The sequence below is a fragment of the Mixophyes fleayi genome, chromosome 7 (genome assembly GCF_038048845.1).
Source record: "Mixophyes fleayi isolate aMixFle1 chromosome 7, aMixFle1.hap1, whole genome shotgun sequence".
NCBI classification, from domain to species: domain Eukaryota; kingdom Metazoa; phylum Chordata; class Amphibia; order Anura; family Limnodynastidae; genus Mixophyes; species Mixophyes fleayi.
In genome coordinates, this window is record NC_134408.1 from 112,314,376 (window position 1) to 112,327,561 (window position 13,186).

Below are 13,186 nucleotides of genomic sequence, written 5' to 3' on the forward strand. Positions count from 1 at the left end.
AGCCAGCAATAATTTTGTAACATTTGGCATTCCAGCTTTTGCCATCAACTCGTGGAAGCAGTCTACAAATGCCTGTGGAATTAAAGGATTTAGAAAGTGTGTTAGAAGATAACATTATTGCAGTGACAATAAAGGGAGAGGCAATAGGCACATACAGCCAGATTCTGAACTCCCAATACAGCTAACAGAAAGGAGCAGATTATTTTTCTGCAAGGAAGTCACTTTAGATACGAATATAAAAATGTTGGCCACACACAGATATCTGAACATATGTCGGCAAATTGGCCACAAGTCTGTTGATGCCGGGCCTCAAAATGATTTGCAGTGCCAAGAAAAATTCAATTGATCTGAATCACTTTCAGAGATGCACGAAAGACAGGGTTGGCAGATAACTGTACAGGTAAGCAATGCGTATCTCCACTCCAAGAGGCTCTCAAGGGTTCTTCAATTGCCAAGTGACCAGCTCTATCCTAGTGTCCACCCACGGGTGAGGTCAACTGATTGAGGTAGAATGGGCCCCATCAGTGGCCCGCAATATACTAAGAGATATAGAAGACCTTTAATTCATAGAGAATATGAGGGTTAATGATCAACAAGCAAGGGGAAAATGTAAGGGAAAAGAAAGCATTTTCAGTTGTCTGAAAAAAATAGCCAAGGGACTAGGCAGGTGTAGGTATCTCTAGAAAGTCCCAGGGAAAAACTGCTTGCCCTATGCCACAATTTGACAATCCTTCCCCGGTCGGCAGCATATGCACACAGTAAAGGTAACACAACTACACAGTAGAGGGATTAGGCTGGTCTCACACAATCTGTTGGATAATTTGGTAATTTCTGAACAAACTGGGACAAAATTGCACTGTATGTGGACCAGAAACAATAGTCCACCTGATCAAAATCTGATCGGGATGCCTTGAAATTTGATCAGGTGCCCTGGAAAAAGTAGTCATCCAACAACTGCAATTACATTGTGATTTGAATAGATCTGCATTATTTTGGCTATCCTTATGTGTGATCATAGATCCACTTATTCAATGACAGGGTCAAACAATCACATCACTGCATGTGTACCAACTTTACTTAATAAATACACCACTGGCTCAGAACATTGTGACAGAGTGAGTTCAGGCTGGTAGGCATGTGAATACTATCTGGAGCGTCCTCACCTCTTTCTGCTGCCTCTCCAGCTCCTTCATACGAATCTCTCGTGCTTCAGCTCGTGCCGCACGCTTTGCCGCCAACCTTGCCTCCGCCTGCAGAAATATAACCAGAATAATCAAAGTCAAAATCAGTAAGGGGTTCCCACAAAATATTCCATTTACAATGTGATTATTAACAAGCACCTTACATGTAATGTGTATGCAGCTGCAACAATTAAACACAAAGATCCACATTTACAAGACGAGAATATATATATATATATATATACATATATATCATACTTACCTACTTTCTTCAGCTCTCTTCCGGGAGCCAGCCAGTGGAGGGGGGCGTGAGGGGGCGGGGCGGCCAAAATCGCGTCATTTCGGCCCCGCCCCCTGTGACGTCATGACGCAAATTGCGTCATTTGACAGCGGGGGGCGGGGCTAAACGCCGCGATTCATCGGGAATCGCGGCGTTTGGGATCTAATTCTGCCCACTTCACTAGGAAGTGGGCACTTCCTAGTGAAGTGGGCAGAATTCGGGAGATTGCCACACTCGCCCGGGAGTCCGGGAGACTCTCGCAAAATGCGGGAGTCTCCCGGACATTCCGGGAGAGTTGGCAAGTATGATATATATATATATATATATATATATATATATATATATATATATATATATATATATATTATATATATATATATATAGCACTATTTCAACTCTATGTTGGTGGTGATAATATGTCCAGAGTTCTCATGGCAATCATAGCTTGGAGGTGTAACATTGTGGTACGGGATGCGTGTGACATCATTGGTGTTGGGTATGATGTAATTTGGGGTATGGCTAAAGCAGAAAGGACCAACAATGACAGAATGCAAGCAAATAGGTAGCAGACACCACCTCCTTAATGTTCTTATAGCCAGCACAGAGACATACCATATGTCTAACATAACCTAGACACAGTTAAATAACTTTTTTTTAGGTTATATTTATTTAAATGGGATGGATATTCTCAGCTAAATCCAATTTTCTTTACGTTTTAGTGAAACATTTTATATATACACAGCAAAGAAAAAACATTATTTAAAACAAAATAAAGAAAAACCCACACACAGGAATCCATTAATTCATTTCAGTTGCAACCTTTGTTCTATGTTCCTGCCTTTCCCAAAACTATACTGTGTTAGTATATGTAATGGCAGCCTCATGAGCCATGTTATATTGTAAAACACTAAAGAATCACTTATCAATTGAATCTGTGTGTCAAGAGAAAGGAACCTGTAACTTCCTCTATTTAAAAGAAAATCTTACATGCATAGAACATAAGCAATCTCAATAGCATCCATCTATCCATCCTTAATAGGAGCTATATCTCTAGAAACCCTGAATCTATCATAGATTCCCATACTACATAGCAGCACATCCCTAGCTCTATATGACTCATCTGTTTGCAGAACGCACATATTTATGAATCTTGCCTGGGAATAACGCATTATGCGGGTTCATTTGATTTGAATAAATGTGTTTCGTACTAATTACACAGGAAAAGAGGCAAGAGGACACACACATCACCTGTTCTATTATAATGCCATTTATTCAGAGCTTTATTAAGTGGGGAAGGAAGCATGTCTAAAAGAATGTATAGGCTAGCAGTTACCTTTTTGAGGCCCAGATGCCTCCTCAACCCAGGTGCATTGTATGTTCACTACTTGATTTAAACTGCATTGAATTGCGTTATTTACTTAAAGCGATTAAGAGCATGGCATACCTTGCCACAGAAGGCATCACGTGATCAGCTCTCTTCTAATCATATGATGCCCTCTTCAGCTTGGTATGTTTTGCTGAGCGAGCTTCCCAACCAGTGAGTTAACTAATGCGATTGTAATAGGCGGTCCCACCCCCTTTAAAATACTTAAAGATAAAACAATTATAATCCCGTAATTGCTGGAAGACAGAGTTTATCAGTAAAGTAACGCTGTATTAAATATCACCATGATGATGCTTCATCTTACACAACAGCAGTACAGTCATAACATAAACAAGAATAGGAAGGCCCCCTGCCTGTCTCACTTCATCTAACAAGGTATTTCACTATTCTCAAAATAAATTTCCTGCTCTAACTTCACCTTTGCTTTTTTGTAATAGTACAACATCCTGAAAATGGCTCAACATCCTATATAACCGTAGAATATTATTTTGTGTGTATACAATCTTTTGCAAAAAAACTTTCAGCACAAAAATAGCTTAGAGAAAGTACATGGCACATGTTTATAAAATAAAGAATATTAACTATGGCAGTTACTAAAATACAGATTTGACTATGCATAAATTACCATTTGTAGACTTTGTAAGGCAATAAAATGCACCTATCACATTAGTCCCCTGATGTGCACGGCTGAGTGATATAAGGGTTATATCTAACCCCATCATTAGAAACTAAACAGCTATAATGAGGAGATAATGATTGCTCAGTTTAAACAGAGAACAGAATAACATGCAAAGATGTGGTAATAAATATATCAGCTGTAAATGAAACATGCAGGCCTGACAATCCTGTACCTATTTACATAAAAGCACATTTAACATTCATTATCATTTAAAAAAATATATCATTGAGATGGGTATAATCCTTAACATATAAAGGACACATCTCCATGTGCAAAGCACATTGCACATGCAAAAAGTTTGTCTATTTTAAAGAAAAAAAAAAATGTCTTGCTCCATGACCTTCATGCTTTGTTCCTAAATGTATCAAACTTTTTCATGTGAAACTCCTCCAACACACAAAGTTTCAATTTGAGCAATTTAAAGTTGCATTACCACCTACCACCGACTGCTATATACAGTTGCTTTTCCCAGGGATCCTCTTACAGCAGTGGCCAAAAAAAAAAATGGGTGAGTGGGGAGTGTGGTTTGACCAGGAGGATGAATGACAAGGTTTGTCTAACACACACCCTGCACCACCATTGTAAGTTGGAAAACTAAATTGATTTGCAATACAGAACCAGCAGAGCCCTGTGAAAATGGCTCTATGTACCAGCTCCTGGGGGTTTGGCTGGTGGCTGAACATCCCTGGACTGAAACATTATATTCAGTCTGTAAGGTCACTTGGAACTAGTAACATCAAGGAAACATAGGAAAAGATAGGATTCATTTTCAAGAATATTGGTTCAATAAATGGGAGCTTTCAGCATGGGTATTCGATAGGTCTGATTAATATCATTATGAAAACAGCACAACCTATTAGCAAATAAATGTCAGCTTTGGTTAGTCTACTGCAATTTATGCAGTTTTAACAAGGTTATTAAATAAGCCTTTTACCTTTAAAACAACCTTTGAAAGTATTAAAAATAATATAGTAGGATGACTGTAAATAAGTCAATACAGAAGTAGTTTAAAGTTGTGCCAGCTTTTAGGCACTTCATAGTATATTCACTGTCACAGCCCTTAGACCATTACAATTATAAATGGTTCGCTAAACAAGGTGGAAGAACAGGGAAGGAGGAAAGGAAGACGTGCATTGGGAGGAGTCCCTACAAGCTCACTTACACGCCCATAGGAAGGAAGAAAACTAATTAAACATACGTATTTAACTAACACAGGAAACCTCTGAATAACTGCAGCAACCACACACAATATTACAAACAGTAATGCATATACAGACAAGGAATTACCTCTTTCACTGCTGTTGTGCAAAGGGTTGAGTATTATTTGACTACATTTAACGAAGCTACAAACATCAGCATATAACAAACGCCACAAATATACATCTAGAGCTACATAGACTATTTTAAGATTCTGCGATTAAATCTCATGGGATTCCTCTTATAAGAAAACACAATGCAACTTTACGTAATTTTTTCTTTTTACAATTAGTCTCATGAGATTAAAGCACCCTATGGAAAATAAAACCTTCCACTGTTTTCTATTTCACTGAACATTTCCTGCCCAGAATCATCTAAGATCTCCTGAATGAGCGATAAATCTCTCGTCCCATTAAACTCTATGGAGGAGATTAATTGCCTGAAGTTCATGAGAGGAGTTTCAATTGCGGCATTGAACGACTGAAGGAAATCTTCGCATTGCGAGATCACTTCTGTAGCAGAGGAAACAGCGAGTTACAAATTGAGCGATCTCTGTTATTAGATTGCACTCTTGAGATCTCACAACTAAAAATCTTCCACGTAACCTTGCCCTAAATCCTGAATATGTAATATAACCTTTTAAAACAATGACACATACTGGCTAACCGAAAAACCAGCTGCTAGACAGCTCAGCAACAACAGGTTTAGCAGCTTCATGAGTCCTCAATACATCTACTTTAACTTTTTCGCTATGACATTTTCAATGGTTGTTTTGGAATGGCCAACAATGTGAAACACATCACTATTTTGTGACAATTTTGCAAATATGCTAATTGCTGTGTTCCCAAACTCTATATCTAGCACCTTACAGTGACACTTCAATCTCCATTTTGTCCCTTAACCTAACTAGAGTCCCGGTAGCATTTTCCAGTTGTTCCTCCGATTTTTAGCACAGGCCTGGTCAAATATCAAGGCTGTGCGCTACAGAGGGGGTTGTGAGCGAGAGGACCAATTACAAGCCGCAATGACAAGATTGCAGCTTGCGATTAGTCCTCCCATTCGCACACACCCTCCATCGCCATTTTAATCCGGCTAACTAAATAAATTGATTTGCTGGTCCTGTATTGCATATCTGGAAAAGTCCTGGGAAAAACATGGAGCAGCACTTAAGCTACAACTAAGGGAAGACAAAGATTAACAAAATCTATTGAGTAAGCGGTAGTCGGCTTTAAGGTCTATTAGCACAATTTTGCACAGAAATTGCTCTTTATCAGGGAAATATAACAAGGCTGTGTGAATTGTTTAATATTGAGAAGAGAGTTGCTGGTGACATCACAAATATTAGTCAGTCAGGTGTAAAGCTAGGTACACACTGCAGCATTTTCCAACCAATGTGTTATCTACAATGATTGTACCCACAACTGAAGGTCCGATCGGTCGTTTCATACATACACACTATACAAGTTGTAAACATTTTTTTTCAAAACCACTCGTCCGGCCAGCAATTTCTTACAGGCATAATGTCGGCTCAAAAGATTGCGATTCCGTACACAGTGAAACGATATAAGGGCTCCCTGCAGGGATATATGCCGAAGAAATTTAAATAAAGGGCTGAACATCACCGGCAAAAACCTCCCACAAATTGTATTTTAAAAATAATTACATTTAATAAGAAGAAATCAAATATAAGATCACATGTTACTTCAAGAAATACACAACACTGTAATGAGAATATGTATTTTCACATGTGGTAAAGATACATGTCATATGGAGCGTGTAATACAGGTTTACTATTGCTTCTCTATTAAAAAACACTTTATTCCCATTTGCCTGATGTTCGGACACTGCACAACGTGGGAGAGGTAGAGACATCTTAATTATACATACGCACTACCAGAAAGGAGTTGCTGTTTGAGGAACTATTGGCAGTTGGTCGAGGAATTGGTCGTGAATTCATACACACTGCAGGATCGGAAGGCGGTTGGATAGAGATTTTTAAACAGCAGGAGCAATCAAATGAAACAACGATCAGTGCTTTGGAATGACTCTCGTTCATCGTGTAAGTATACACACTAATGTGATATCTGGCCTAACAGCCGTTTATTGGGTGATTGGTCCGACAATTGGCTAGAAAACCTGTAGTGTGTACCTAGCCTAGGACAGAATAGCTTTGCTCAACTATTTACTATGTCCACTGTAATGGTGAAACAGGCAGGCAGGGGGTACTTATGTGTTTGTGTGGGTTTCCTCCAGGTGCTCCAGTGTCCTCCCACACTTCAAAAACCATACTGGTAGGTTTATCTCACTAAAATGAACCATAGCGAGGGGCAGGGACTGATGTGAATGACAAATATTCTCTATACAGCTCTGCGTAATTAACAATAATAATAAGTACTTAATACACATTCTATTCTTGGGCATCCCACAACAAGGATCAGATCCCACTCAATAGCCTTCATTTGTCACTGTGCTGAAACTATACTTTCACCTTGAGACCCAAGTCATTAATAACACTGCTAATCAAACCTTTGGAAGCAGGTACTCTCAAGCTCTGACTGTAACCAGATAGAAACAGCGACTGCTGGCACACCTAGACTCTCTCGCAGTCACAAAGTCTGATATCTTAGCACATGGCTACAGTGAAATGGATTCCTACATTAGCACCAGATACATTTCAAAGGCTGAGGGGCAATTGCCATTTAAAATGTCTGAGGTACTTAGGCTCCAGTTTCAGATTAAATGCAGAACTTCCAGTGAACGAGTCATAATGCAACCAGTGATTATTGTACAAGCAACAGTTTTAGATCATAGATCATTTTGGCGGGTGACTGAGTAATTCAATTGATAAACTACATCAATAGGGATCATTCAAAAATAACTGCAAAATCTGCAATGCTATTTTATGCGCTTTCTGGTTGGCAGACTCTCCTGGAATTGCAACTGTGGTGGTGACAGAGAACGAGGTGATGGGTAACCAACCCCTAAATTAGTTTACATTTTTCAGTTTTTCTTCTAAAATACTGCTCAGTTTAGCCTCATTTCTTAAATTAATTATGGGTAAGGGGACATCAGGACTGTCTTTATTAGATGTGTCACTTTTGTGTGTTTGAAGATTTTTATTACATTAGCTGAAGTGTAGCTGTGAAATGCGCTTCTCCACAGAAATGACAAGTTCATCCCATTATAAGTAAAGGATGACACACAATCTGCAGAAACTCTGAGAAAACGTCCTCTTGCGGTGGAAAATCAGCATTGTGCCCTGCCACAAAGCAGAAACTCCCCTTATAGATGCATCTGTTCCACCCCTTTAATCATAGTTTACTTCAGTGCAAAACTAGGCTCAATCATACATTTAATCCACTCTTAGCAATGAACAGCCCCAGTCCACCCAACTCCTCCCATTAGCTGGTGTAAACCGCTCTACTTTACTAGATGCCGCTATCTTTGCCCAAGCCTTATACTCACCTGTAAAACTAGCTGCATTTGCACCAAAATAGAGTTATATCATGAAATAGAATTTGACCTGCGCTTTCTCACTGTTGTGGTTTATAGATGATCCTTATTGTTCTGGTATTCTGTCACGGAATACCAACAAATACAGAAGTGTGAAAGACAGGTACTGAATAACAACACAACTGACTAAAAGAGTATGCTTATTGTTATAAACCTGTATGAACCTGACTGACAAGTACAAATATAATTATAGCAGCATGAGTAACAATGTTTATTGTATACATTATGGTGGTTAGAACAAGTCAATACAAAATGATTATTTACTCTTATGGTCTGAATTATTAGTTGAAATACCTCTATTTTGCCATGATATTTAACATAGCTATTTTCTGTGCAGGGACAGTGATTCAGTCATTTTATAGAAGCAAAAAATGAAATGCACAGCCAACAGCACTCCACCCATTAAAGCCTGTGTGCAGCTATGACACAGTTTACACGCATTTGCCCTAAACCAGCACTCTGCTCAGACTTCACAGTATTGCATCATTGAACGACACATAAATTCACATTGACAATGGTTTCAGGAAATATTCACCTAAAGCACACTGTATAAGGCAGACTCACAAAAACTTTAAACAGATTGTACTTATATGAAGGAATTATTATAATATTTACTTTTATTTAGATACATATGGAATGCTAAGACATAGAAGTTTTTGGACACCATTTCTGTATAAATAAATTGCTAGTGACAACTTCCTGTTATTCAAATGATGACACTATCCAGAAAGCTGTAGTGAAGCAAAAGCACTTGACCATATAACAGTCAGGAGCTATTTTTAAAGCATCTTATGGTGAGCATGGAAAACTAGGCAGAAAAAAACCCCACAATCCTATCTGAAGGTGCAAGCTGTGAGCAGATTTTACTCTTCCTCTGATCTCACAGGTTCTGCTTAAACTGTGAGGCCTCCCACGAAGTGACCCAATGAACATCTCTAACTGCACTTGATGGCCTGATCTGGTCATACAGTGCACATATAGTCCTGGGGAGAACTACAGCATGTTTCCTATGAAGGTGTACAGGGCAGACAGGTCTCTTACCACATTCTGAGCCTCTTGGCTGAGGCAGTCTGAGATATCCTGCATCACTGCGTCTTCCTGTCTTCTTACAGTCCTCTCATTCACACTGAGCCACACTAGGATTCCACCTCCTCAGACTAGCTTCTTTCTAACAAGACGTCCCTGAGATCAGCTGCTTACAAGGGGGAGTAATCCCAGGCTCTGTTCAGCCGCTCATTAGTTTCTTGTCAGCTGTGCAGCCTCCAGCCCTCACCTTGCAGGAGTGGTTATGGAAGGCTCCTAGGTGACTCACTTCCAACAAGTTCAGCAGGCCTGACACAAACACACTGGCTGGACAGGTAAATGACCTGACTGTGTATCGTGCTGTGAGGCTGAAGGGAGGTGCAGGAACTGTGCACACAGGCGGCAGTTTCCTCTGTGTGACTCAGCGCCCGCCCCTGTACTGTAGAGTTTGCATCACACCTCACAGAGTCAGCATTGCCTTATAATAACAACCTGTCTCTGTGCTGCCTCTTCTAACACACAACTAGCAGCGAGGACACTTCACACATTTGTCACTGACAACGGTCTCTTTAAGTTTTAGGTCTTCTGGGACTAGGGCTTCATTTATTGTGATCCACACCACAAAGAGCGACAAGTTAGGCTCTCCATCTGGCGTAGAACTACAACTCCCAGAATGCCCTGACCCATAATGGTTGACATGGCATTCTGGGACTTGTAGTTCCACGAGAGCAGGGTAACTACAGAGCTCTATGACGTTAAAAAGAAGTTAGAAAGGGTTGCCCACCCTTATGTAAAGTTATATTCCCCGTAAAACAAAAGACAATGTATAGTTGTGTACTTGATGTCTGAATTTATTTACATACCTGTAAAGATGTACTTAAAGCTTCTGTGCTATGGAAAAGAAAACTTTTTTTTTTATAGTCTGAAATTTTACCTGAATAAAAGAATCTACTACTGTAATTGAGAATTAAGAAAATAATGTTTTTTTGTGCTGAAGATGTCAGTGTAAAAATAGCAACTGTGATACATTGTTATGAGTTAATAGTAGATAGAGATCAAATTACACCACTAAGAGTCCCTATCCACTCAGGAGTTTTAATATATGTTCAGTAATTCATTGAAACACAGGGAGTTGTATGCATTTATAAGTGTCACAACACATTTTGAACAGATTTTATTCTCTAAATGCAATTTACACTGTATAACAGAGGATAGGGGGGTGCATCTTCCCCCCAGGCCAGTCGTATTGTGGGCTACCTTGGGCTGAGTCACTGGGCTACGTGCATTTTTTTCCAATATAATTTTCCTGATAAACTGCTCAGCCGATTCTGGTCCCCGGGCCAAATTTTGCCAACCAGACCCTGCTGTATAATCTGCACGTTATTAGCACCAGGGCCATCTTTTCCATTGGGCACGATGGGCAGCTGCCCGGGGGCCCCACGGGCAAGGGGGCCCCATAGGCACGGCTCTTAATGAGAATAAATAATCCTGCAAAAGAAAAAAACCTGCAAAAAAAACCTACAAGGGTCACTGAGCAAGTACATCTATCTATCTATTTCTCTATATATCTATATATGTATCTGTATACATTTATATATCTATATCTAGGGGCCCCGATGCACTGCTTTGTCCGGGGGCCCATAATGTTGATAAGATGGCCCTGATTAGCACGATATTACAAGCACCATGCAAACAAATGTATATAAACTGCATAGGTGCATTTGGACCCTTAGAAGGTGTGCAGTTATATAAAAGTGTTAATATAAAATACATTCTGCTCTAAAATAAATATTTTGGTGACATTCAGAGCATATTCTTATGCTTTTCATGCAACTTGCTCTTACCAACACAATCAATCATGAGAAATGGGTGTGGTCTAAATTTTTGAATGAGTTTTTGGAATGGCACCACTGACTTTTATTTGTCATATTGCAATGCATTTTTAATGTAATTATTAATATGTGAAATATTGTAATAATTTGTCTTTCTTGTACATGTAGAGGCCAATTCAAAGCCCTGTTTTATGCATATTAATGGTTACTATGGGCCTGAATCATAAAGGAACGCAAACCCCCAAAAAAAGGAGTAAGATGGCTCCTGGGCAAACTATGTTACAATGCAAGTGGTGCAAATTAGTTTATTTTTTTGCACATAAGTTAAATACTGGCTGTTTTTTTCATGTAGCACACAACTACTTGATAGCTTTATTTTTACACTGAAATTTAAAGTTGATCTAAGAAATGCACTATCCCGACTATAAATCTGTCCCTACATTTTCAATTTACCTCCCCCTCAAATGCAACATGGTTTTGCCCAGATGCAAACTTACTCCTTTTTTGTGCTTTACTCTCTTTAATGACTTAGGCCGACTAAGTTTTTAACTTTACATGATTCATTTTTAAACTTTTTGCGTTCTTCCAACCAAAAAAAGAATTTTCATGCTTTGTAATTTCCCCATATAAGGTTCTGTTCAGTTCATTTTCACAATACTTTTACTCATGTGCAGTTAATTGTTATAGCCTGCATCTGTCTGCCATAATTCAGGGACAGTGGGATTCAAGCACATATTATACTGTAATTCATAATTAATGTATATATAATTAAAAAACACCTGTAATTATTAAAAAAAACATAAAAGCCAATGCAACTACTCTGAACCTCCGAGCCCGCATTTGTTATTGCTGGCATTGCTAAGTATTTGGATTACAAGTTAAGGTAATTTCCCGTTTGATTAAAAGCTGCAAGACTGCCATTTGTTTATAAACTGCAAAAATTCCCATTGGATTACATACACATAAAGCGAAGAACTAGGTTTTTTATTTAATTAAACATTATTTTTACAAATGTCTGTCTGTGTTATTTACTTTTTTTATACTATGTCTGTTTAATGTAAAGGGGTCTTATGGGACCCTTTACCATTGTATTTGGACTACCGAGTTTGCAATTTTGCCACTCTATTGTACCCAATATTCCTTAATACTCTGTTATTTACAATCCAGAGGTGTCAGGAAAAAGCCCAGTGCTTTTCAGGCCGGTAGTGGTGGGCAGTGATTGCCACACTGATTTTTGCACCGTCCCCCATAAAGTCTCCACAGCCCCCTGCTGACCAGCCTGGGTCTGTTTCCCGTTATGACAGGGGGACCCCATGCTGCAGGTTTCCTTGTTAATAGTGGAAACTAGCCAAGGATGCCTAGAGTTAGTGATAGTCACATTACCGATACTCAGTGGGCCGACACAGTAAATTGCTACAAAATAAAGCCAATTGTTATAAACCCGATAATAAGGAAATGCAGACTTAACTTAAAAAAGACACAGTACATCCCCGAGATGGCTGGTAAACGACTGCTCTATTTTCCACTTGTAGGAAATGGCGGCACTTGCTATTGACGTCACTAATCAGGGCAACGGTCCAATTTCCGGATTTAAAGTGGTAATACCAAAACCCATGTATAATGTAAAAAGATAGATTGCCAAGTGATGGTATTGCCGCTTTAAATCAAGACATTTGACTGTTGACCTCATTACTGACCTTGGCTTGTTAACCAGATTTGTTGCATTGAACTCTGCCAGCCCTGACCTCAGCCTGGACTATAGATTTATTCTATTGAACACAGCCAGCCCTGACCTCAACCTGTCTTTTGGTTTTATCCTGCTACCCTTGCGATTGTTACCTCCTTCCGTGTACTGTCTACCCCACCTGTTTTATAAACTAATACTACCACACAAGAAAAAGACCTGTGGGCAACCAAGTACTGTGGAACATATCACATTCCTTGGAAAGTGCTGCTATAGGTGAAAGCCTTTGTAAAATGATTCTAGTGGTTTATGATTATCTCCAGTATTATCCATAACAGTGACACCCACTATTTGCTTTATTCCGCTAGATCCCTAAACTTACACTTCGTAATGATCATTCAGTGCCAAAGGAT

At 39.2% G+C, this 13,186-nt stretch overlaps 1 protein-coding gene across 20 annotated transcripts in view; it reads right to left on the reverse strand.

Moving 5' to 3' along the window:
- Positions 1–13,186, reverse strand: part of LRRFIP1 (LRR binding FLII interacting protein 1) — a 107,015-nt gene that overhangs the window by 45,310 nt on the left and 48,519 nt on the right. For 17 of the 20 annotated variants that reach the window (XM_075180371.1, XM_075180372.1, XM_075180360.1 and 14 more), the window contains exon 2: positions 1,164–1,250. In XM_075180371.1, coding sequence (XP_075036472.1) covers positions 1,164–1,250 — 87 coding nt within the window. Of the gene's footprint in view, positions 1–1,163; positions 1,251–9,275; positions 9,661–13,186 lie in introns of those variants that run through there. The other 3 variants (XM_075180370.1, XM_075180369.1, XM_075180354.1) reach the window with 2 other exon arrangements.